Source organism: Mirounga leonina, unplaced genomic scaffold (genome assembly GCF_011800145.1).
Source record: "Mirounga leonina isolate KUSES-001 unplaced genomic scaffold, KU_Mleo_1.0 Mir_173, whole genome shotgun sequence".
Taxonomy (NCBI): domain Eukaryota; kingdom Metazoa; phylum Chordata; class Mammalia; order Carnivora; family Phocidae; genus Mirounga; species Mirounga leonina.
The window spans coordinates 58,273,824-58,301,075 of NW_023270447.1; the positions used below are offsets into that span (position 1 = coordinate 58,273,824).

A 27,252-nucleotide genomic window follows, 5' to 3' on the forward strand; every position below is an offset into this window, starting at 1 on the left:
GAAAGGAATCTTAATATATCTTCTCTAACAGTGCATCTTTACATTGATGGAGACAAGCATACAAAACACATGCAATGCTAGAATGACAATACAATACCTAATACATATAAGGAGGAGGAGGAAACATGTGAGGTGCATTTTAAACACTACACACTCCTAAACTTTTTAAAAAAATTCTTCATTTATTTATTTATTTTTAAAGATTTTATTTATTTATTCATGAGAGACAGAGACAGAGAGAGAGAGGCAGAGGGAGAAGCAGGCTCCCAAGGAGCAGGGAGCCCGATGTGGGACTCGATCCCAGGACCCTGGGATCATGACCTGAGCCGAAGGCAGACGCTTAACCATCTGAGCCACCCAGGTGCCCCCCCCAAATTCTTCATTTAAATTCAATTTAGTGGGCACCTGGGTGGCTCAGTTGGTTAAGCGACTGCCTTCGGCTCAGGTCATGATCCTGGAGTTCCGGGATTGAGTCCCGCATCGGGCTCCCTGCTTGGCAGGGAGTCTGCTTCTCCCTCTGACCCTCCTCCCTCTCATGCTCTCTGTCTCTCATTCTCTCTGTCTCAAATAAATAAATAAAATCTTTTAAAAATAAATAAATAAATAAATAAATAAATAAATAAATAAATAAATAAATTCAATTTAATTAACATATAGTATATTTTAGTTTCAGCGGTAGAATCTAGTGATTCATCAGTTGCACATAACACCCAGGGCTCATTACATCACATGCCCTCTTTAAGGCCCATCAGCCAATTACCCCAAGCCCCCCCACCTCTCTTCCAGCAACAACCCTGTTTGCTTCCTACTGTTCAGCGTCTCTTAAGGTTTGCCTCCCTCTCTATTTTCATCTTATTTTTCCTTCCCTTCCTCTATGTTCATCTGTTTTGTTTCTTAAATTCCACATGAGTAAAATCATATGGTATTTGTCTTTCTCTGACTGGCTTATTTCACTTAACATAATACCCTCTAATTCCATCCATGTCATTGCAAATGGCAAGATTTCGTTCTTTTTGATGGCTTAGTAATATTCCATTTTACACACACACACACACACATATATGTATATATATATACACACACCACATCTTCTTTATCCATTCATCAGTTGATGGACATTGGGCTCTTTCCATAGTTTGGCTATTGCTGCTATAAACATTGGGGTGCATGTGCCCCTTCAAATCACTGTGTTTGTATCCTTTGGATAAATCAGTAGTGCAATTGCTAGGTTGTATGGTAGCTCCATTTTTAACTTTTTGAGGGACTTTCATACTGTTTTCCATAGATTCTCTAGATTCAATTTCCATAGTGGCTACACCAGTTTGCATTCCTACCAACAGTGCAGGAAGTTTCCCCTTTCTCTGCATCCTTGACAACATTTGTTGTTTCCTGACTTGTTAATTTTAGCCATTCTCACTGGTGTGAGGTGGTATCTCATTGTGGTTTTGATTTATATTTCCCTAATGCCAAGTGATGTTGAGCATTTTTTCACATGTCTGTTGGCCATTTGGATGTCTTTGGAGAAATGTCTGTTCATGTCTTCTGCCTATTTCTTTACTGCATTTTTTGGGTGTTGAGTTTGAGAAGTTCTTTACAGATTTTGGATACTAGCCCTTTATCTGATAGGACATTTGCAAATATCTTCTCCCATTATGTAGGCTGCCTTTTAATTTTGTTGACTATTTCTCTTGCTGTGCAAAAGCTTTTTATCTTGATGAAGTCCCAATAATTAATTTTTGCCTTTGTTTCTCTTGTCTTTGGAGATGTGTCTAGCAAGAAGTTGCTGCAGTCAAGGTCACCGAGGTTGCTGCCGGGGTTCTCCTCTAGGATTTTTATGGATTCCTATCTCAGATTTAGAGGTCTTTCATCCATTTTATTTTTGTGTATGGTGTAAGAAAGTGGTCTAGTTTCATTCTTCTGCATGTGGCTGTCCAATTTCCTAACACCATTTGTTGAAGAGACTTTTTTTCCCCATTGGATATTCTTTCCTGCTTTATTGAAGATTAGTTGACCACAGAGCTGAGGGTCATCCATTTCTGGGTTCTCTATTCTGTTCCACTGATCTCTGTGTCTGTTTTTGTGCCAGTACCATACTGTCTTGATGATGACAGCTTTGTAATACAGCTTGAAGTCCAGAATTGTGATGCCTCCAGCTTTGGTTTTCTTTTTCAACATTACTTTGGCCATTCAGGGTCTTTTCTGGTTCCATACAAATTTTAGGATTGTTTGTTCCAGCTCTGTGAAAAATGCTGACAGTATTTTGATAGGGATTGCACTGAATGTGTATACTGCTTTGGGTAGCACATTTTAACAATATTTGTTCTTCCAATCCATGAGGATGGAACATTTTTCCATTTCTTTGTGTCCTCCTCAATTTCTTTCATAAGTGTTCTATAGTTTTCAGAGTACAGATCCTTTTACCTCTTTGGTTAGGTTTATTCCTAGGTATCTTATGGGTTTTGGTGTAATTGTAAATGGGATCGATTCCTTGATTTCTCTTTCTTCTGCATCATTGTTAGAGTATAGAAATGCAACTGACTTCTGTGCATTGATTTTATATCCTGCCACTAATTCCTGTATCAGTTCTAGCAATTTTCTGGTGGAGTCTTTTGGGTTTTCTAAATAGATTATCATGTTATCTGCAAAGAGTGAAAGTTTGACTTCTTCTTTACTGGTTTGGATGCCTTTTCTTTCTTTCTGTTGTCTGATTGCCGAGGCTAGGACTTCCAGTATTATGTTGAACAACAGTGGGGAGAGTGGACATCCTTGTGTTCCTAACCTTCCTTAGGGGAAAAGCTCTGTTATTTTCCTACTGAGGATGATATTTGCTGTGGGTTTCTGCATATGGCTTTTATGATATTGAGGTATGTTCCCTCTATCCGTACATGGTGGAGAGTTTTTATCAAGAAAGGATGCTGTATCTTGTCAAATGCTTTTTCTGTTATCTACTGAGAGGATCATATGTTTCTTGTCCTTTTTTTTAATTAATGTAGTGTATCACATTGATTGATTTGCGAATGCTGAACCATCCTTTCAGCCCAGGAATAAATCTCACTTGGTCATGGTAAATAATCCTTTTGATGTACTACTGGATCCTATTAGCTAATATCTTGGTGAGAATTTATGCATCCATGTTCACCAGGGATATTGGTCCGTAATTCTCCTTTTTGGTGGGGTCTTTGTCTGGTTTTGGGATCAAGGTAATGCTGGCCTCACAGAAGGAGTTTGGAAGTTTTCCTTCCATTTCTATTTTTTAAAACAGTTTCAGAACAATAGGTATTAATTCTTCTTTAAATGTTTGGTAAAATTTCACTGGGAGGCTATTTGGCCCTGGGCTCTTGTTTGTTTGATTACTGATTCAGTTTCTTTGATGGTTATGGGTCTGTTCAGGTTTTCTGTTTCTTCCTGTTTCAGTTTTGGTAGTTTGTATGTTTCTAGGAATGCATCCATCTCTTCCAGATTGCTCTGGCATATAATTGCTCACAATATATTCTTATAATTGTTTGTATTTCTTTGGTGTTGGTTGTGATCTGTCCTCTTTCATTCATGATTTTATTTATTTGGATTCTTTCTCTTTTCTTTTTTGATAAGTCTGTCTAGGGGCTTATCGATCTTATTAATTCTTTCAAAGAAACAGCTCCTAGTTTAATTGATCTGTTCTACAGTATTTTTTATTCTATATCATTGATTTCTGCTCTAATCTTTATTATTTCTCTTCTCCTGCTGGATTTAGGCTTTATTTGCTGTTCTTTTTCCAGCTCCTTTAGGTGTAAGCTTAGGTTGTGTATTTGAGACTTTTCTTGTTTTTTGAGGAAGACCTGTATTGCTATACTTCCTTCTTAGGACTGCCTTTGCTGCATCCCAAAGGTTCTGAACTGTCGTGTTTTCATTTTCATTTGCTTCCATGTATTTTTTTAATTCTTCTTTAATTTCCTGGTTGACCCATTCATTCTTTAATAGGATGCTCTTTAACCTCCATGTATTTGTGGTCCTTCCAATTTTTTTCTTGTGGTTGACTTCAAGTTTTAAAGCATTGTGGTTTAAAAATATGCACGGTTGGGCGCCTGAGTGGCTCAGTCGTTAAGCATCTGCCTTCGGCTCAGGTCATGATCCCAGGGTCCTGGGATGGAGTCCCACATCAGGCTCCCTGCTCGGCGGCAAGCCTGCTCTCCCTCTCCCACTCCCCCTGCTTGTGTTCCTGCTCTCACTTTCTCTGTCTCTGTCAAATAAATAAAATCTTTTAAAAAAATATGCATGGTATAATCTTTTTGTGCCAGTTGAGACCTGATTTGTGACCCAGTATGTGACCTATTCTGGAGAATGTTCCATGTGTACTCAAGAAGAATGTATATTCTGCTGCTTTAGGATGAAATGCTCTGAATATATCTGTTAAGTCCATCTGGTCCAGTGTGTCATTCAAAGCCCTTGTTTCCTTCTTGATCTTCTGCTTAGATGATCTGTTTATTGCTGTGAGTGGGGTGTTAAAGTCTCCTACTATTATTGTATTATTACCAAGGAGTTTCTTTAATTTTGTTATTGATTATATATTTGGCTGCTCCCAAGTTAGGGGCATAAAGATTTACAACTGTTAGATCTTTTTGTTGGATAGGCCCTTTATTATGATACAGTGTCCTTCTTCATCTCTTATTACAGTCTTTGGTTTAAAATCTAGTTTGTCTGATATAATGATGGCTACTCCAGCTTTCTTTTGAGGTCCATTGGCATGATAAATGGTTTTCCAGTGCCTTACTTTCAATGTGGAGGTATCTTTGAGTCTAAAATGAGTCTCTTGTAAGCAGCATATCAATGGATCTTGTTTTTTAACCCATTCTGATACTTATGTCTGTTGATTGGAGCATTCAGTCCATTTACATTCAGAGTAATTATTGAAGGATATGAATTAAGGCCACTGTATTACCTATAAAGTCAATGTTCCTGTAGATAGTCTCTATTCCTTTCTGGTCTTTGTTACTTTTGTGCTCTCTCTCTGCTCAAAAGATCCCCTTTAATATTTCTTGCAGGGCTGGTTTCGTGTTCACAAATTCCTTTAGTTTTCGTTTGTTTTGGAAACTCTTTATCTCTCCTATTCTGAATGACAGCCTTACTGGATAAAGTATTCTAGGCTGCATATTCAACTTAGCATGTTGAATATATCATGCCAGTCCTTTCTGGCCTGCCAGGTCTCTGTGGACAGGTCTGCTGCCAGCCTTATATGTCTACCCCTGTAGGTTAAGGACCTCTTGTCCCGAGCTGCTTTCAAGATTTTCTCTTCATTTTTAAAATTTGCAAGTTCACTATTATATGTTGAGGTGTTGACCTATTTTTATTGATTTTTGAGGGGGTTCTCTGTGCCTCCTGAACTTGAAGCCTGTTTCCTTCCCCAGAGTAGGGAAGTTCTCAGCTATAATTTGTTCAAATAAACCTTCTGCCCCTCTCTCCTGCTCCTAATCTTCTGGGACCTGTATTATCTGGATATTATTTTGCTTCATGGAATTGTTGAATTCTCTAAGTCTCCCTTTGTGATCCAGTAGTTTTCTTTCTCTCTTCTTTTCAGCTTATTTTCCATCATTTTATCTTCCATATCACTGACTTGCTCTTCTGCCTCATTCATTCTCGTTTTTATAGCCTTCATGTGGGACTGCATCTTGGTAATAGCATTTTTAATTTCAGCCTGCCTAGATATTAGTTCTTTTATTTCTACAGTAAAGGATTCTATAGTGTCTTCTATGCTTTTTTCAAGCCCAGCTAATATCTTTATAATCGTTGTTTTAAATTCTAGTTCAGACATCTTACTTATATCTGTATTGATTAAATCCCTGGCAATGAGTACTACCCTATTCTTTCTTTTGGGTTGAATTTCTCCATCTTGTCATTTTGTCCAGAAAAGAAGAAAGAAGAAAAAAAAAATAAGAACAACAACAACAACAGAAAAGCAAACAAACAAACCAGAACAAAAACAAAAACAAAACAAGAAACAAAGAAACAAAACAAAACAAAAAACTAGATCCTGGGTGTGTTTTGGTCTGCTTGTTACAAGAAACTAGATCCCAAAATAAGAAGGAAAAACTTATATATACATACAAAAATAAAATACAATGAAACACAAAATATACATAATGTATATATAAAAATAAAAATTTAAAAATAATTGAATAAAAATCTTTAAAAAATTTTAAAAAAAGAATTCAAAAAATAATAACTGAAAAAAATACTGAAAGACTAAAGAATTAAAAAAAAATCAAAACAATGAATACTATATACTGTTTTCCCCAAGAGCTGAAGCTTTGTAGCCCTCTATGATCAGTATACTTGATGCAAGCCAGTTGTTTGAGCTGCTCTTCTGGGGGAGAGGCCTGTTGCACTAATTCTCAGGTGCACTTGCCCTAGTGGAAATTCACCTTCAGTGCACAGGGAGGCAGGCTTGGTATAGGCAGCTCCGGATTCTACTATGTGGTGCTGTTTTGCTCCCTGAAGGCTTTCAAGCACTCACAGGAGGGATGAAAATGGCGGCACCCTGCTCTCTAGCCCTGGAGCTGAAAGTTTGTGCCCCCCTCCCCACTTTGGTGAGCCCTCACGGAAAAGCAGTGAATCACTCTTGTCTCCCTGGTTTCCCTTAGAACTCTGTGTTCACCTGGCCTGTGCCTGAGTGTTTTTATCTGAGTGAGTTTCAAAACTCCAAATTTTTTTTTTTTTAAGATTTATTTACTTATGTGAGAGAGAGAGAGAGAGAGCACACAGAGGGAGAGGGAGAAGCAGACTCCCCACTGAGCAGGGAGCCCAATGTGGGCCTCAATCCCAGGACCCTGCAATCATGACCTGAGCCGAAGGCAGATGCTTAACTGACCAAGCCACCCAGGCGCCCCTCAAAACTCCAAATTTTATGGACACCTGCAGCATGAACCAGTGCTCTTTCTCCCGGGGAGGGGGCGGGTCTCGCCTCACTTCTGCCGTTTGCTGGACCCCTGCCAGTAAAGCGGTCCCATGACTGCACAGTGGTTCACAGTTTATGGCAACACAGAGCAGAAAGCTGGCACCTAGCCTTGCTGTTCTTAGCCATTTTCCCCACTCTTGTGCCTGGGAACTCTGCCTCACTCAGGCACCCCCGTTCTTCTTGTGACCCCGGGGATCCTGAGACCACGCTGTGGACCCTGGGATTCTACCCCACTTTGCCACCTAAGCACCTTTAAGCCAGGGACATATCCCACTGCAGCAGACTTCTGAAAGTTCCGATTTTGTGCTCTGCTGCTTATAATACTTTGTGGTAGCCTCCTTAAGCAGGCTCCCTTCCCTCCACCGTATCCTGCCATATCACCCCAGATTCAAATCTCCACCCCTCCTACCTTCTAAAAAGTGGTCACCTTTCTACTTGCAGAATTGCAGCATCTCTTTTCTCAGATCTCCAATTGATTTCACAGGTATTCAGAATGATCTGAAACTATCTAGCTGTATTCAAGGGACCAGACAAACTTAGGGTCCCTTACTCCTCGGCCATCTTAACTCCACACCCCACTCCTAAACGTCTTTATACAGGATCAAGCATAACAGCATGATTCCCCAGCTGTCCATTGTGCCCTCTTCTTCACTCTTCCTCTCTAAAGCCTGCTCCAAGGCTAGAAAACATAGACCATGGGGAGCAGAGAAATAACAGCTCACACTTACTGAGTGCTTACTATGTCCTGGGCATAGTTAGAAAAGTTTAATGCTCATTAATCTTCACAAACTCTCTATGTGATAAATACTCTCATTATCCCAAATTACAGATGAGGCATATGAAGCTCAGAGAAGTTAAATCATCTGTCCAGGGTCACATAACTAGTAAATGGTAGAAGCAGATTTGAAACCATTTAGTCTGGTTCCAGAATGTGTGTCCTTCCTTACTGCTATGCTTCACTGTGTATGTCAAGAGGGAAGGCACAGGGCTTCATACCATTTCCCTAAGCCATCCATGTGTGTCCAGGAGGCTATACCGGAGTCTAGAAAAAGGACACTCAGCAGAGCAGGGAAGCACCGCACACCACAGCCCCTGGACTCAGAGGAATAGGTAGACGCAGGGAAGTCTGGACAAGAGGCTTGAGGGCTCCATGCTCCTTGTTGTCATGGACAGGAAAACTGTGTCAGTGCCCTGGTTCTGACAGAGCTGGCTATGTTCTGCAGGAACAGGGCCTGTCATGAGGTGAGGTCAGAGCTTATAGGCATGCCGTGGTCAAAAAGAAATGCAAATGGAAAATAAGACCCTAGGTTCCACATACACAATGGTTTCTAGCCAAACCACAGAGCTGCGAAGACTTTTTCTCAGCTATCTCAGGAGAGTAATTTGCCTTCCTTCCTCAGCAGTTTCCTGCTTGGAAACTCTGTCTCCCACCTTCCTGCTCCCTCCAGCCAGCCTCCTGCCAGTCCAGCACACAGGTCTGTGCACACTCCGGGCTTGGTGATGAGGCACTGCTTAAGAAATCTGCATAGAATGAACATGCCTTCCGATAGCCAATCCCGTTCTGCAGGGACTCTAACTCAAGGCCCTGATGCGCATGGTTAGAGACAAGGTCCCAGTTCTCTCCTTCCCCATAACATATGGGGGGAATACCTTTTTAACATCTCCCCCTAGATACCTCCCCAGAGAGTGGAGAAATAGAGGCCCTCCAAATATGAGCCCCAAACTCAGTCCTCTGTTGCCGCCTCTTCTCCAGCAGTCTGACAGCCTGGCGCTTGTCTCCTCCTCCTCCTGGGTGCCTTTCTGCTCTTCTTGATTACCTCTGGTGAGAGCACTCCATCCCCTCACCCTGTCTTCCCACAGGGGCAGCCATCCTCAGGATCCTTACCTTAGGGAATCTTTCTTTGTATACATGATTCATCATTATTATTTCACTGTCGAAGGAAACTGGGGACCGTCCAGGACTAAATAAGAAAGACACATTGTGTTATTTTAGTGCCATGGAACTCTCAAGAAGAAAGATGACCATCCCCAGAGTCCCTGCCCTCCCACTGTCTGCAGCACTCCCACCTTAATGAGTGCTGAGTTCTGGAGTCTTCCTTTTTCCTGAAGCTCCTAGCACACCTTGTTTAGCTCAAAATGGTGCCATCTGGAACCAGGCTACCTTCCTGTAAGAAGCCTGACTTTCACAAAGACCTCTGCCAGGGCCTGAAAAGGTCTAGAAAGGAGGAAACCACTCCTGAGTCTACTGGTGGCTTTCCTAGGATGACCTCCCCTAGAACAGAACTCTCTGGGTCTTCTTTGCTTTGGCCAGTGGGGTTTTGAGTATATCCCAGCATGTTCTAGGAATCAAATCAAATCAAACCACCACCAGAAACACCAAAGGAAGACCATGTATACCTGTATCCTTTTCCAAACAAGCTGCAGCCAATGAGGCCAATCCAGCCTGCAGTGAGTTATTAGCCTGGATCATCTAAATCTTCCTCTTTGGCCCATGTGCAGTTATACCTTCTTAAAGGATTTCAAAGTTTGATCCACAGAAATGAATGGATATTTGAGTCCTGCCCAGTTTGGTGCCCCTGACATATGACCTAAGTTGAGCTCGGTTCAGAATTGTTCTTCTCTGCCTTTCCTCCCTGGAGTGAGCCACGGTCTGCTTGCTGTATCACTACGCATTACCAAGTATTTTAAGAGTAATATAGCAGGGATTTCCCTGATACACTATATTCTTCTCAGTCTCATATGGCCTAAAATGAACCTTTTACCCTGTGCATTGCGGAAAGTACCGATTCAGGTATTCCTATGAGTGAAACAAAGAAAGGCACTGAGATCCACACTCCACAAAAACTCATTTGTGTTTTTGATCCTTTGCACAACAGTCCCCGTGATCATCTTCATTAGTCTCTGAACTTGAACCCATCTTTGTGGTCTGGCTCAGCTTACTCCCTGATACTCAGGGAATATAATCCCTGAGGAGATTCTTCGTGGCAGGCCCTGCTCCTCTGGGTTCCCACCCCGAACATATCAGCCAATTAATCATTTCCTAGGAGCTCTGGAAAACTGACCTCAGTCACTAAAGCCAGGCCCATTTTAATTTCCACCCTCTTCCTTACCCTGGAATTTTGGCATAATTTTAAACCAGCTAATGCCAAAGAAAAGAGCTAATTAATCAAAGGAATTCATAGATAAATCAGCTACTAAGGTTTGTTTGGTTTGATGAGCCCAGGTGATTCAGGGAAATGAGTGAGATTCAGATGGGCATTTCCTTCTGCTTCTGAAATGGGCTTCTTCCCCAAGTCAGCCGCAAGTGTCTTCAGCAGCACCTTTTGTAGCTGGCCTAGTTCCTATACCCTGGGCCTGTGGGTTCTGCAGCCAGGTAACTATCAGAATGGATGATACTATTACTCTCTTTTTGCTAAGTGGAGTTTAAAGTATATTCCCACTGCTAACTACCCTCAAAGGGAAAAGAGAGGGACCACTTGACAGGGTCATCAGGTGTACCTGAGCATAACTGGCCTTGGCTCATTTGAGCTAAGCTCTGGGTTGGCAAGCTACGGCCCACAGACCAAATCTGGCCCACTGCCTGTCTTCGTAAATAAAGTTTATGAGATGTCTGTGGATGCTTTCACACTGTAACAGCAGAGTTAGGTAGTTGCCACAGAGACTGTATGGCGTACAAAGCTTCAATTATTTACTCTCTTGCCCTTTATAACTGTTTGCCTATTCCTATGCTGTGCAGAAAAGCCGAGCTCCACAGGCCCTGGGGTAGCAGGCAGAGAGGAGCCCTCACCTGAGGCTGCGAGAGCGGGGCCGCATGGCCGGAGACTGCCGTCCCTCCTCATCTGGTACACTCTCTGTGCTGAAATGCTTCGTCAAAAAGTGCAGCTCATCGGCTGTAGGCTGGAAGGGCAACTGGTGCAGCTTTTCCTGTGAGGAACATGATGACTAGAGAGAAAAACATTAACAAGCAGCATTACAGACATGTCTCAGGGCAGTCCAGGCACAGAGAGGACTTCCCAAAGCTAACCCACAGCAGGCCTTCTTTGCCTTGCTCCTTTTCGCCTCCATTGTGCACGATTCCCCTCTCTACTCCTTCCGAGGCTTCAGTCCTGAGGAAGCCAAGATACTAGGAACCTTCATGAGTCCGGCAGGCAGTTGGATCCAGGCATTCACAAGATGTGGGTGTCCGTAACTACCTAGGGAACCTCTTTTGGTGGCAAAAGGCAGATTCTTCTGCATGGATGCTTTACCCTCAGTGAAGCTTTTGGCTAGTTGGAATGGCAAGTAATTAATAAATCATGCTTCCCGGCTTAGGAATTGTCCCAGGTATACTCAGCCTACATATGAAATCCCTGGAAGTTTTCCCTTCCACAGTGCTGGGAGAACTCAGTAATGTTTCCTTTCGGCTGTTACCCAAAGTGCAACTGGCACGGTTGAGGCTAGGAAGACTGTGGCCATACTCTAGGGACACAAGTAGGCAAGAAAATCTGGCAGGGAAGAAAATTACTTTTAGATCTGGAACCCAAAGATTAGACGTGACTTGAAAATGACGGAGAATTCCAAACAGGGCCCAATGACTGAGATTCCAGACAAGAGCCCACTGCCAACCACGACAGACCATGTGAGGGAGCGAGCCATGCTCCTGCAGGCATCCCAGAGATGCAGCGACCGCAGTGACAGCCTAGGACAGCACCAGAATCGGGGAAGGCCACCTTTCCTGACAAACTGGCTAAGAGAGCAGGCAAGTCTAACATCATTGGCTCAGTTTCTGTTCATCAACTGATGAAGGATCTGGGGTTTAAATATCCAAATCCATTTAGAGTCAAAGCTGCAGCACCACACTAAGAAAACTCACTTGCCACAAGTAAGTCTCAATACCGAGTGAGAAATCAGAATTTTGGCGGGGGGGGCAAACAGCACAGGCTTCTGTCATGGAATGCTATAATACAGGAAGCTCTAAACAGCTTGGGGGAGGTCTCCCCAGGGCTCTGTCTTGGCCACATTTTGGAAAATGGTTGCACAGAAGCTGTAAAAAGTATCTTCACCCAACTGCCACTGACAGGAAGTAAAATTTTTATATCCCAATAAAATAAGCAGCAGCCATGGGTTGAGTCTATTAAAATTTACTGAACAGGTATATATTATATATATAATATGACTCTTGCCTTAGGTCTAAAAAGTCACCTGTCCGGTAAAGGTTTATAGGGAAAGCAGTATTTACCAGGGAAAGATCTGAAGCTTAACTGCCGCTAAAAGACCAATGAGACCTTTGGATTACTTTATGAGTTATATCTAGGTCAAGGGAGGAAATGATACTCCTTCTACCTGCTTGGGAGTCACAAACATCAACAAGCTGCCCTGGGAAGACTGGAAGAATGGTGGAGGACATGGGGAACAGGCCACCCAGTGTGCTGCCCGACCCAGCCTGCAAAGCCTACCGTACTTACTATTTGGCTCTTTACAGAGAGAGTTTGCCAACCTTGTCATCCTGGCTTCAGTTAAAACTTGCTCAATGAGGAAGACTCATTTTACGGTCAATTGTGCATAGCAGCAATTAGGACATCTGTTGTGTTTTAGGCTAAAACCTTCTCTAAAGAAACATAACTAGAAGTTTTAGAGACAGGCCCAGCTTTTTTGCTGATACACATCAAACTTGAATATCAAATAATCATCCTTCCCTTCTTTTTTTGAAAGGAAAAGGTGAAAGAGGAGAAAGAGGGTCCATCAGGCCTTTGGGACATGGGAGGGGTTATCTGCTCTTGGTTGCAGTTCTAGAAGTAAGATGAAGGAAGCAGGGGAACCATGTTTAGGATCCTCCACATCTGGCAAAGCAAAAGTCCATCCTCAAGCCCTCCTCTGACTCCACTTGGAAAAACTGGTGCCCAGAGAGCATGCTGGTTAGTTCTTTCTAAAGGTGTTCAGTGTTTATATCTGGCTATGGCTGTTAAGGGCCACCACTGCCCCACTCAGCCTCATCTCCAAACAATCTCTCTGAATTTGGCCTTGGAGGAAAAATTGAGAACTACTTTGCAATCCCATAGGGATAGGCAGCAATAATCTGTAGGGAAGTACTTCCTTGGGATGAAGGAAGCAAAGCCACAGATTTGGCTACTTACTGAGACAGTAGAGCTAGGAGTGTTGGTTCCATAACCTGAAGAAGGCAAAGAGGCCAAAGACCAGCGCCGTCCATCAGTCCTACGTAAAATTAAGAATATTAGGCAGTTTCTAAAGGACCCCACCCTGAGCCCTGGACCTGCCTGTCTTTCCACCAGCACTGTTTTGGGCAGTTGGCTCACAGGTAGGCTCTTCCTTGTCTCTAGACAGTATTGCTTGGTCTAGTACATGCTTTCACATCTCTCTCCTACATGAGGCCTATGGTCGTGAGTTTTCCACTGCAAAGACAAACATCTCTAACTAAAAAGGAGTCTGTGACTTTGAATAAGAACATCCGTTATATAATACTGTGGTTCTGAAATAAAAATCTTCATACTCTCAACACAGTCACATGTATTTATTTATTTATGCAACGTATTCACTTTTAGAGAAGCAATGACAGAGGACTCTAGCTGAAGGGATCACCACAAGGACAGAACTGCCACTGAAATACAGCTATTCCTTTTTTTTGAAAGCTCCATGTGAAAGGCTCTTTGGTCTTTCCCAGGCCACTGGATTGATGCAGAAGAAGTGGACCACCATCTGAGTCTGAGTATGAACCAATCATTGGCAAACAGTCCAAGGTTACTTAAGATCCATTAGGACCCATAAAACCAGTCTTTGAGAATGTTCGTAAAGAGTGGTAGTAACCTCATGAAGAGACAGCCAGGTGGCATACCCTTGGCTGTATTATATAAGATTTTGGAGCAGGTTTCCTGCTGCTCTTGAAAGGATGCACCCCAAAGTTCTCATCACAGAGAACTAGCTATTTGCTTTGCTGTGGAGGAGAAAGATCAAGCAGGTATCTGGTGTGAAGCTTTTATTACATGGACAAGTGATTCTCTCCTGGACTACGGGATGTGCTGTAACACAAGCGTTTTTTCTTGTGAAGCATGGGGGCACAGCCTGTTCTAGTTGAAGTTGGCGAAAATTTCTTTGCTGCTACCACGGAACTTTAGAACATTAGCAATGGAGGACCGTTAGAATTTAAATACCCTCAATCTTCAGAGAAAACACTATAACCCAGGGATTTGGTGATTTAGTCCAGGCTTCACAGTTAAGGGAGGTGGAGAGAGGCAAGGAGAGGAAGGAGAAAAAAGAGGACTCAATCTTGCCAGGGCTTCCCCTTTTGAAGCACTCCCCCCACTCCCACCAATACCGAGCAGCTTTTCCTACTAGACTCTGCAAGGGGACAGCATAGGGTTCCATGCTACATGCACCTGATTCAAACTTCATGCTACCCAGGCAGCTAGCTCTGCTGGAACCTAGTCTCTGAGGCAAAGAAATGTCCAGGAAGCTGCTCAAACATGATGTTCTCTCTGACCTCTTTTGCTGGGTCCTGGGAGCTCTATACAAGAAAGCAAGTCAATTCCAGGAAAACAGAGCTCAGCAAAGATAGCACTAGTCTAACTTAGGGAGGAATTTCCCAAACCCTTGTCAAATAGACTTTTTCACAGATCATCTTTCCTTCTTTAGAAAGAAATGGAAACCAACTGCAGGGCAGCCATTTTTCTGTAATCTGAAGAGCAAGGGCTACCACAGTCAGAAAGAAATGCCACTATAGGATGCCTCCATTTCCTCTGCCTGGTCATCTCACTGGGTGACCGAGGAATTTGTGGGGATGAGGGTGACTTGTCCCTAGGCTCAGAAACTTGGAACTATTAGCAATTCCTGCCTCCAAGTATATGAGCTCTGAGCCTTGGTTCCAGCAGGGGGTTCCCTTAGGGCCTCTTTGCTAGATATGAAAGGCCAAATGTTCATACCCACAGTCAGAGAAGACTCATCACAACCAGTTCTCACCAAGCACAACACCACAAATCATATTGTCTGGCCATGCATAGCAGTTTCCCAGCCCCTCTCCCCATCATGTCCACTATTACCTGTCTGCTCTGTGGCCATGGCTGTAGTGAAAAGACATATATGACAGTGAGAATCAAATGGAACCAAGGAGACTGATCTGTGTGACCCCTGGCATTTGGTCACCCTTGGCAAGAGCAAACTTTCTGTTTAGGATTGTGTGTATGTAGGGGCACCTGGGTGGCTCAGCCGTTAAGCATCTGCCTTTGGCTCAGGTCATGATCTCAGGGTCCTGGGATCGAGCCCCGCATCGGGGTCCCTGCTCCGCGGGAAGCCTGCTTCTCCCTCTCCCACTCCCCTTGCTTGTGTTCCCTCTCTCGCTGTGTCTCTCTCTGCCAAATAAATAAAATCTTAAAAAAAAAAAAAAGGATTGTATGTTTGAAGTGAAATTGCAGGATTGATGGATCTATCCTTAGCATTTCATTAAATCTATTTTGTGTGATATTCCAAACCCATGTGATCCTACAAGGTTCAAGCCTGACCTCAGTAACCTAGCAAACACAATTCCTAAGTACCCTATTTGGCAGGGTTGAAGTCTTCTTCCCTACCCCTACTAATACCTAGCTGCTTTTCCTACTATGTCCTGTTAAGAGAACAGCCCAGAGTTCCATGTTCCATACACATGACTCAAACTTCATGCCACCTAGCACAGCTCTGTTTGGATCGTAATACCAGGCCCCGAAATCCCCTAGCTGATCCTATTCCTAAAGCCCTGGTAATAAGGCAGACACAAGGGCACAAATGGAACATGCTATTCCTTCTGCCTACAATGGCCTACACCTGTGTCCTCACTTTCAACATGGCAGGCTCACTCTTATCCTTCAGGTCTTAGCTTAAAAGTCAATCCCCTTCCGGGAGGCCTTACATGACCACCCTGTATAGATCCTCCAGCCCCATTCCCTTCCTCTGCTTTCATGCAGCATCATGTTCTTTCATTTCATGGTGCTTATCACAGTTTACAACTATAAACGCTTGCCTGTTCATTATTCTTCCCCATCACTCGTTCAACCAAAGAGCACTGAATAAGTGCTTATTATACACCAGGAGACACAGCTTTCCAATATTAACGAATCTCTATTAAAGGCACTTTTATTCTGGTTGAGGAGTAAGAGTAAAACCTTGGGTCTCCCTGGGATGAGAGGCCATTTTCTCATTGATCACACTAGGATAGCTCTCAGTCAGGAGTATAATGTTTTGGAACATACCCTCAGGAAACCAGGGACTTGTGCTTAGGATTATAAAAACAAATCCACTTCTTATATCTACTTGCCATTCAAATATCTAAAGGCAAATACCTAGGGCATCTAGAAAGCAAAATTTGAACAAGATGAGGAAAGCAATGCTGATGGCTAGTAGCCCAAGGTAACACACTTGGAAGGGCAGTGCCTCAAAAGCGGAAGCTAACATTTAACTAACATTCACGCAAATGCCACATACACATTAGTCACAGAGGTTTTCTATCAACTTACCTACGGGCAGGAACAAAGGAAAAGTGAGCAGGTGCATTTGGAGAGAAATTCCGGGGGCTATCCAAAGGACTGTTACCTGCGGGTGGGGAAAGGAAAAGCAACCCTCTGTGAAGTCTTTCTGAGGAGGACTGAGGCGACCTTTAGGGAAGAACTCTATCCCTCGCACTGGCAATTAGCACTCAGGTGGTTATGTTTTCAGGCCTCCGTCAGTTTAACAATTCTCTCTTTGTAAAAGTTTGGTAGCCCAGAGGTTTCTCCCTTGTTCCCAAGTTGCCTGTAACCATCTCATGTCTCTCAGACATCCATTCTAGTTACAGCAGCAACTTGCCAATTTCCTGCCCTCCTCGGAACACCTCAGGCTCCAATCTGCCTAGTCAAGTTAACCCAACTTTCCAAAGGCTTGAAGAATTCATTTGGTGCAGATGCTTAAACATTTCTTGAAAGGCAACAGGACTCCTTCCTGGTCTAAAAGTCTCTTGGATATATATCTCTGCACACTGCATCCAAGGCTAACCCAGAAATGTGCATGCTTAAGAGAAACTCAAGTTCTCTGGTGGGGACTTAAGATAGCAGCATTCCTTAAAAGACACCAAACACAAGTCCCCCAAGTCTGCAAAGCATGCCCAACTTCCTCATGGTATAGGAATTACTTCCATTCCCTTTTAGTTTTCACATGTTCCCTGTAACTTGCTAACATACAGCACAGAAGAAGGTTCGAATAAAATTTTGCTTACCTTTGCACTAGTCACAATAGTTCTTGAGCCTAAGACTGCCATACTGTTCTGGCCTAACTTCCAGCTGGCAGTTAGTATTTAGAAGCTCCTAGCTGGCAGAAGCTGTCCACGTGTCTCTACCCAAAGGGCCATGCCAAAGTAAGCACCATACTATATGTTGTGCTGACCTCTCTGCCAATCTCTGTCCACCTCCCCACTTCTGTACACACTTCCCACACAGCACCTCTGTCTCAGTTACATAAAGGCATTCTTAGGGTGCCTGGCTGGCTAAGGCAGGGGGTGTACAACTCTTGATCTCAGGGTTGTGGGTTCAGGCCCCACGTTGGGCATACAGATTACTTAAAAATAAAATCTTAAATAAATAAATAAATAAATAAATAAATAAATGTACTCTCTATGGGAAAACTAATTAGGAGGAGGCTTTTTCAGCTTCCACTTATTCCCTTGACTGGGAGCCTCAGTGAGGTGCACAGCCTCATGTACTAGGTCTGCTCTCAACATAGTACCAACTCTGGGTTTCCCATGCTCTGTGTCTAGGACTATCTCTTACGATCTATTCCTACCTCCTGGCTAGCACAGGCTATCAGGGTGTGAGAGAAATGATCTGCAGTAGTTGTTTCCTTAGCCAGGACTTAGTAAGTATCAGGCCTCCTCAGAATTATCAAAGCCTTTTAAAAAAATTCTATTCTTTTAAAATAGTGTCATCTCCAAAATTAACAAATACCTTCAGTTTGATCCTTGAGTGTAAAGCTAGATGCCCTTTGTTGGTTCCCCAAACTACTCAGCTAAAGCCTCAAAGAAATCCCTAAACATGGGTATTCTACAAACAATGACTGCTGTTCTAAGGACCAGGTGTGGTGCTGGTTATGGGACAGAACACAAAGAATCTTTCAGGTGCTAACAGTAATGCTAGGGATTCAAAGAACATACACATGTCAAAAGCAACTAACACTAACAGGAAAAAAAATCCTGCAAATCATCACCACCACCACCATCATCATCAGAGCATCACTAAGCTACAAGACAACTTCAAGCAGCTTAATAATCCTTAAAGGAAGAGAGAGTGAGGGATACAGAAAACACAGTTGAAGAAATGATATCCAAGAATCTCCAAGAACCCTCAGCATGAGAAAGATGAAAACTACACCAAAGCACATTATAATCAAATTGCTCAAACCACATGATAAAAAGAAAAATCTTAAAAACAGTTGGGTGGTGGGTGGGAAAGACATGTTATATACAGAGGAACAAAGATAACGAGTCTAGCAGATTTTTTATTGAAAACAATGTAAGAATACAACAGAGCAATATCTTTGAATTATGGAAAGAAAAACAAACCCTACCAACCCAGAATTCTATATCCAGCTACTGTGTAATAAAGAATTTGGTGGCTTTAGTTTCAGTTCCTGGGATGAGCCTCTAAATCCTTGGAATTTCCCAAGTGACAGGAGTGTCTTTGTTATTCATGGTGGGGCCTAATAGTTTATGCACATGAGATGACTTAGGATGGTGGCTGGTCAATCCAGAAAGACCAACCATGTGGTTAGAGGCTCAGTGCTCTAAGCCATTTGATATCAGTCTGAATTCCAGGGAATGGAAGCAGGGCTAGAGACTGAGTTTAATCACATATTCAATGAGTCCATCAATCATGCCTACATGAAACTCCAATAAATATTCTGGACACCAAAACTTGGTGAGCTTCCTGGTTATTACTCTGCATATTGCTACATATCAGTGTGCTGGGAGGGTGACAGATCCAGACATCATGGGGAGAAGACACCAAAAGCTTCATATGTGGGGCCATCCCAGACCTCATTTTATGAGTCTCTCTTGTGGGCTAGTTCTGATTTATATTCTTTTTGCTATAATAAAACTCTATCTGTAAGTATAATACTTTCCTCAGTTCTGAGTCATTCTACTGAAATATTAACCTGAAGAGTTAGTGGGAACCTTTGAATTTATATCCAGTCGGTCAGAATTATGGGTGGCCTGGGAACCCCAAGCTTGTAGTTGGGTGTCTAAAGTAATGACAATTTTGTGAAGGACTATGTCCAAAACCTGTAAAGTATGGATTAATTCTCGGTAATTAGTGTTAAAAGTCATCGTACCAGTAAAAATATTTTTTAAAAACAAGGTGAAATAAGTATCTTCTCAGATAAAAAGAAAAAATCCTCAAGAACAGCAGACTGCACTGCAATTAAGAAAAAAAAAAAAAAGTCCTTTAGGCAGAAAGAGATACCAAGTGGAAATATGGATCTACACAAAAGAATGAAGAGCACTAGAAAAGTTAACTATGGGGCGCCTGGGTGGCTCAGATGGTTAAGCATCTGCCTTTGGCTCAGGTCATGACCTCAGGGTCCTGGGATTGAGCCCCGCATCGGGCTCCCTGCTTGGCGGGGAGCCTGCTTCTCCCTCTCCCTCTACTGTTCCCCCTGCTTGTGCTCTCTCACTCTGTCAAATAAATAAATAAAATCTAAAAAAAAGAAAGAAAGAAAGAAAGAAAGAAAGAAAGAAAGAAAGAAAGAAAGAAAGAAAGAAAGAAAGAAAGAAAGAAAAGTTAACTACATGGGAAAACAAATACTTTTTTCTTGTTATTTAAATCTCTTTAAGAATAATAACTATTTAAACAAAAATAATAATAAGGTGGTGTAGGATTTATAACATATGAGAATAAAAAGTTTGAAAACAACATCAACTTGAAAGAGGGAAAATGGAATGGTATTATTCTTATACTATCTGTGAAAAGGTATAATATGATAAGATATATATTGCATATGCCAATGCAATTACTAGGTAACAGTTATAGCTCATAAGCCAGTAAAAGATATAAAGTGGAATAAAAACCATTCAACCCCAAATAAAGCAAAAAAGAGCAAGAAGAAAAAACAGATGGAACAATTAGAAAACAAATAGGAATATAACCGATTTAAACCAAACCGTATCAACGACAGTAAATGTAAATAGTCTAAAAACCCCAATTAAAAGGCAGAGATTGTCAGATTGGATTAAAAAGAAAGACCCTATTAAAGAAACTGAATCCATATTAATAATCTTTGAAAAAAAGAAAACATCAGTTTCATATGTTGTACTGATAATTCCATTAAACACTTAAAGAAAACTGGTACCTATGCAATTTCTTCCAATAGAAGTGGAAAGAACACCTCCTAAACTCATTGTTTAAGGCCAGTATTACCTTAATACAGAAAGCAGAGAAGAACATTACAAGAAAACTATAGACCTGTATCTCTTATGGATATAGTTGTAAAAATTCTCAACAAGACATTAGAAATATAAAATTTTACAACGTATAAAAAATTACATACCACAATCAAGTGCAATTTATTCGAGGTATGCAAGATCATCTGACATTTGAAAATCAATTAATATAATCCGCCACCACAACAGACTAAAGAGGAAAAACCATATAATTGCATGAATTGATTCTGAAAAGGTATTTGACAAAATCTAAAACCCATTCCTGATAAAACTCTCAGCAAACTAGGAAAAGAGAGGAACTTCCTCAACTTGATCAAGAACATCTACAGAAGACATATTGCTAACATTAGACTTAATGGTGAGAAAGAGGATGCTTTCCTTCTAGGACTGGGAACAAGGCAAAAATGTCCCTTCTCACCAGTCCTATTCAACTCATACCGAACATCTTAGTCAGTGCAATACGATTTTTTAGAAATTTTATTTATTTATTTGAGAAGGAGAGAGAGAGCAGGCATGCACGAGCAGGGGGAGGGGAAGAGGGAGAGGGAACCTGAAGCAAACTCCAAGCTGAGCGCGGAGCCCCACCCAGGGCTCGATCTAACCACCACAAGATCATGACCTGAGCCAAAACCAAGAGTCAGACACTTAACCAACTGCGCCACCCAGATGCCCCGCAATAAGACTTTTTTTTTTTCTTTAAGAAAATAAAGGTAAGTACATTAGGAAAGAATAAGTAAAACTATCTTTGTTTGCAGATGACAGGATTGTCTATGTAGAGATTAAAGAACTGAATCAAAGAATCGAAGAAGAATTGAATTGAAGAATTAAAGAAGAAGAAAAAGATGAAAGCAAAAAATCACTGCTGGAACTAATAAACAAATACAGCAAAGTCACAGAATACAAGGCTAATATACAAGTCAATTGCTTTCCTTTATACTAGCAATGAACAATTGGTACTTGAAATTAAAAACAATACACAAGAGGTGCCTGGGTGGCACAGTCGGTTAAATGTCTGATTTTGGCTCAGGTCATGATCTCAGGGTCCTGGGATCCAGCCCTGAGTCAGGCCCCCTGCTCAGCAGGGAGTCTGCTTGTCCCTCTGCCCCTCACCCCGCTCATGCTCGCTTTCTCTCAAAAAAGTAAATCTTTTAAAAAAATACAGAATACAATTAACTTTAGCATAAAAATGAAATGCTTATGTATAACTCTAACAAAATATATACACTATTTATATGCTGTAAACTATAATGATGAAAGAAACCAAAGATCTAAATAAATGAAGTACTGCATGTTCATGGATTGGAAGATTCAATATTGCTAAGATGTCAGTTTTTCCAACTTGATCTACAGATTCAATGCAATTTCAATCAAAATCTCAACAGGCTAGTCTGTGGATACTGACAAATGGATTCTAAAGTTTATATGGAAAGGTAAAATAACCAGAAAAGTAACACAATACTGAAGAACAAAGTTGGGGGACTGACATTACTTGACTTCAAAACTCATTATAAATCTCAACATCACTAGTCATCAGAGGAATGCAAATCAAAACCACACTGAGATATCACCTCACACCAGTCAGAATGGCTAAAATTAACAACACAAGAAACAACAGGTGTTGGCAAGGATGTGAAAGGGAAAAAAAAAAAAAAAAACCCTCATGCACTGTTGGTGGAATGCAAACTGATGCAGCCACTGGAAAACAGTATGGAGGTTCCTCAAAAAATTAAAATTAGAATTATCATGATCCAGCAATTCCACTACTGGGTATTTACCCAAAGAATATGAAAACAGTAATTTGAAAAGATATATGCACCCCTATGTTTATTGTAGCATTATTTACAATAGCCAAAATATGGAAGCAACCCCAGTGCTGTCCACCAAGAGATGAATGGATAAAGAAGTGATATATATATGCACAATGGAATATTACTCCACCATAAAAAAAGAATGGAATCTTGCCATCAGCAACAATATGAATGGATCTAGAGGGTATAATGCTAGATGAAATAAATCAGTGAGAGAAAGACAAATACCATATGATTTCACTCATATGTGGAACTTAAGAAACAAAACAAAGAAAAACAGAGACAAACAAAAAAAGAGACTCTTAAATACAGAGAATAAACTGGTGGTTACCAGGGGGAAGGTGAGTGGGACGATGGGTGAAACAGGTGAAGGGGACTGAAGAGAACACTTATCATAATGAACACTGAGTAATGTACAGAACTATTGAATCACTATATTATATACCTGAAACTAATATGACACTGTATGTTAATTATACTGGAATTAAAAAAAAACTCACAATAAAGCTATAGTGATCAAGACAATGTAGTATTGGTGAAAGATCAGACATATAGACCAATAAAACAGAACAGAGCATTCAGAAACAGACAAACACAACTGTAGTCAATTGATATATGACAAAAGAGCACAGGCAGTTCAATGGAGAAAGGATAGTCTTTTCAATGAATGGTGCTGGAACAACTGGACATCTATACGCAAAAAAAGCATCTAGACACAACCTTTCACAAAAATTAACTCAACATTGATAATATAAATGATCCTAATGTAACATCTGCCTAAATGTAAAACACAAAACTTCTGGAAGATAACATAGGAGAAAATCAAGGTGACCTTGGCTTTGGTGATAACTATTTAGATGTGAAACCAAAAGCACAATCAATGAAAAAAAAGTGGACTGCATGAAAAGTAAAAACTTCTGCTCTGCAAAAGACATTATTAAGAGATAAAAAAAAAAAACAAAAAAACAAGTCAGACTGGGAGAAAATATTTGCAAAATACATTATCTCATCTATATCAAAACATATAAAACATCTCACTTGTATCCAAAATGTATAAAAACCTCTTAAAGGTCAACAATAAGAAAACAACCCAATTTTAAAAGGAGGGAAAGAGGGGCGCCTGGGTGGCTCAGTCATTAAGTGTCTGCCTTCGGCTCAGGTCATGATCTCACGGTCCTGGGATCGAGCCCCGCATGGGGCTCCCTGCTCTGTGGGAAGCCTGCTTCTCCCTCTCCCACTCCCCCTGCTTGTGTTCCCTCTCTCGCTGTGTCTCTCCTTGTCAAATAAATAAAATCTTAAAAAAAAAAAAGGAGGGAAAGATCTGAACAGACACACCAAAGAAGATATACAGATGGCAAATAAGCATATGAAAAGTTGCTCAACATCATCTGTCATAGGGAATTAAAAATTAAAACCACATGGGATACTCATACACACCTATTAGAATGGCTCAAAAACTGACAATATCTCATGTTGATGAGGATGTGGAACAACAGGAATTCTTACTTGTTGGTGGGAATGCAAAACGGTACAGCCATTTTGGGAGACAGTGTGGCAGTTTCTCACAATGCTGAACATAGTCTTACTGTTCAATTTAGCAGCTACACTTCTAAGTACTAACTCAATTGAGTTGAAAACTTTTGTTCACACAAAAACTTGCATATGGATGTTTATATCAGCTTTATTCATAATTGCCAAAACTTGGAAGCAACCAAGATGTCCTTCAGTAGAAGATGGATAAACTGTAGTACATCCAATGTAATACTATTCAGTACTAAAATGAAATAAGCTATCAAGGCATGACAAGACACAGAGGAAACAAATGCATATTACTAAGTGAAAAGAGCCAATCTGAAAAGGCTTCATACTGTATGATCCCAACTACATGACATTCTGGAAAAGTAAAAAGATCAGTGATTGCTAGGGCAGAGCAAAGGGATAAGAGACAAGCAGGTAAAACACCATGCACTTTTAAGGTGATGAAATTCTTCTGTATCACACTGTAATGGTGGACAAATAACATTATACATTTGTTTAAAAACCTACAGAACTTTACAACATGAAGAGTGATATATGAAAAATTTAAAAAATCATTTATGAGGTTGAGGGATCCCAGGGAAGAATGTAAACTGTGATAAGAGAATCTAACTGTATTATAAATGTATTGGAACAACTTCATTAAAGTGAGTGGAAGGAAATGTGCTGACCTAAGAAACTTTGGAAATGGAGTCTATTAAGACTAAAGGCAAAAGGAACTACATGACGTAACTTGTCAGTAAAGTTGTTTTCCATGTAGATATGCATTTGTAATTCCGACACTGTTATATGTATGTATACAATGGAAGTGAATCATTAAGTATATAGATGGCAGATGGTAGGAGCCAAGAATCTCATTTTTTTTTTAAAGATTTTATTTATTTATTTGACAGAGAGAGAGAGAGAACAGAGGGAGCGGGGAGAAGCAGACTCCCTGCTGAGCAGGGAGCCTCATGTGGGGCTCGATCCCAGGACCCTGGGATCATGACCTGAGCCGAAGGCAGATGCTTCACTGACTGAGCCACCCAGGCGCCCTGAATCTCACTGTTAAGAGTGGAAATTTACAGATCAGCAAGGGGAAGAAACTAGAATGATCTATATAATAATGGATTAGTGCTGGACACATCAGCAAGAACTCATGTTTAATTTAATAGAGATACAGATGGTTACATATATTATATACACAGGTGTGTATACATCTGTTGGCTAAGAGGGTATAAAAGGACACTCCAGTAGCAATAAGCATATCTAGCACCCAGATCTTGGTTTCTAATACTATTCTCCAATAAAAGTATCCAGAGCTCCTTGGAGAATGGTTGATTCTAGAGCTGGGGCAACAAATATACAAGATAAGCCTGGAGCATCTTGTAGTGCCAGAAAGTAAGGAAGTAAGAAAATAACAAATCAAAACCAAAAAACAGGGGTGCCTGGGTGGTTCAGTCAGTTAAGCGTCTGCCTTCGACTCAGGTCATGATCCCAGGGTCCTGGAATCAAGCCCCAAGTTTGGCTCCCTGCTCAGTGAGGAGTCTGCTTCTCCCTCTCCCTCTGCCCCTCCCCCCCCCGACTCATATGCGTTCTCTCTCTCAAATAAATAAATAAAATCTTTAAACAAATAAAAACAAAAACAAGCAAAAAACACACTAATGGTGGTATGCCAAGCAAAACAGCAGCCAACTGAAAGAACTCCTAATGGCCAAAGGTGGAACAGTCTGAGCAACAAAATGAAGTATTAATAGATTACAAATATTATAATATTTATATTATAATATTATAAAAGTTATACTATGGAATAAATATCTATGGGTTATATCATTTGTGATATAAATGATTAAACAAATTAATAAATGGGGGGAAGAGACAAACCGAAAGGATACAGAACACCTGAAAAATACTATCAACCAACTTAATAGAAGAAAAGCAGAATATACATTCTTTTCAAGTGAACATAGAACATTTACTAAGAATGATCATATTCTGGGCCATAAAACAAGATCCAATAATTTTAAAATAATTCAAGACAAATATGATATTGAATAAAAATCAGTAACAGAAAGATCTCTGGAAAACCTCCAAATCTGTGGAAACTAAACAACAGAAGAAATCAAAAGGGAAATTACAAAAGTACTTTGAACTAAACAAAAATTAAAACATAACATCTGAAATCGCTAAACGAGTTCTTAGAGGGAAAACTGTATCATTAAATACCTACATTAGAAAAGAAGGACTAAATTCAATGACCTCAGCTTCTATCTTAAATTAGGGGAAAAAAAAAAAGAGCAAATGAAACTCAGAATAAAGGAAATCACTAAGATCACAGGAGAAACCAATTAAAAAAACACAACAGAGTAAATTAACAAACCATACACAGATTTTAGCTTAATAAACTACAAACAGACTGATTAGGAAAGAGAGAAAGAAAACACAAATTACCAATGTCAGGAATGAGAGAGGTGATATCCTACAGATTCTACAGATATCAGAATAATAAGGCAATATTATGAACAACTTTATGTCAATTGGCAACTTAAATGAAATTGAAAATTGAAAATTTTCTTCAAGATGCAAACTACCAAGGCTCATTCACAAAGAAATAGGTTACCTGAATAGCCCTGTAATCTATTATGTAAATTAAATTTATTATTTAAAACATACCCACAAAGAAAATTCCAGGTCCCATAGCTTCACTGGACAAGACTACCAAACATTCAAGGAATAAGTAATTCTACACAAATTCTTCCAGAAAATTGAAGAGAACGGAATTAATTCTTCCCAAGTCATCCTATGAAGTCAGCCTCACCTTGATACCAAAATCACAAAGATGAATGTATATGCATACATTCTTAATGAAACTTCAGCAAATCAAATCCAACAATTATAAAAAGGATAATACATTATGATCAAGTAGATTTGTCCCAGGAATACAAGTTGGTTAAAATCTGAAAAAAATCAATCAATACAACCCATCATTATAATAGGCTGACAAAGAAAAACTATATGATCATCCCACTAGACATAGAAAATGCACTTATCAAAAATCCAACAATCATTTTTTAAACATTTATGTATATATGTATGTATGTATATATGTAAGTATGGAATTTCTACATCCAACATCGGGCTTGAACTCATGACTCCAAGATCAGGAGTCGCATGTTCTACTGACTGAGCCAGCCAGGTGCCCCCCAACAACCTTTTTTGATAAAAACTTTCACCAAACTAGGAATAGAAGGAAACATTCTTAAATCAGTAAAGGGCATCAATGATAACGTATAGCTAACACCATACTTAATGGTTACGACACAATGCTCTAAGATCAGAAACAAGGCCAGGATATCTGTGCTCACCGTTTGTATTCAAATTTGTACTGGAGAATCTAGTGAGTGCAATAAGAAAATAAAGAGAAATAAAAACCATCTAGATCAGAAAGGGAGAAATATTTTTTTTTTAAAGATTTTATTTATTTATTCATGAGAGACAGAGAGAGAGAGACAGAGGCAGAGGGAGAAGCAGGCTCCCCGCGGAGCAGGGAGCCCGATGTGGGACTCGATCCC

The 27,252-nt window shown here is 40.6% G+C and overlaps 1 protein-coding gene across 10 annotated transcripts in view; it reads right to left on the minus strand.

Moving 5' to 3' along the window:
* Positions 1–27,252, minus strand: part of MAST2 (microtubule associated serine/threonine kinase 2) — a 219,652-nt gene that overhangs the window by 21,166 nt on the left and 171,234 nt on the right. For 7 of the 10 annotated variants that reach the window (XM_035018675.1, XM_035018677.1, XM_035018676.1 and 4 more), the window contains 5 exons: positions 16,408–16,483; positions 14,962–14,982; positions 13,045–13,123; positions 10,719–10,873; positions 8,817–8,892 (listed from right to left, as the gene is read on the minus strand). In XM_035018675.1, the coding sequence (XP_034874566.1) occupies positions 8,817–8,892; positions 10,719–10,873; positions 13,045–13,123; positions 14,962–14,982; positions 16,408–16,483 (407 nt within the window). The remainder of the gene's footprint in view (positions 1–8,816; positions 8,893–10,718; positions 10,874–13,044; positions 13,124–14,961; positions 14,983–16,407; positions 16,484–27,252) is intronic. The other 3 variants (XM_035018682.1, XM_035018679.1, XM_035018678.1) reach the window with 1 other exon arrangement.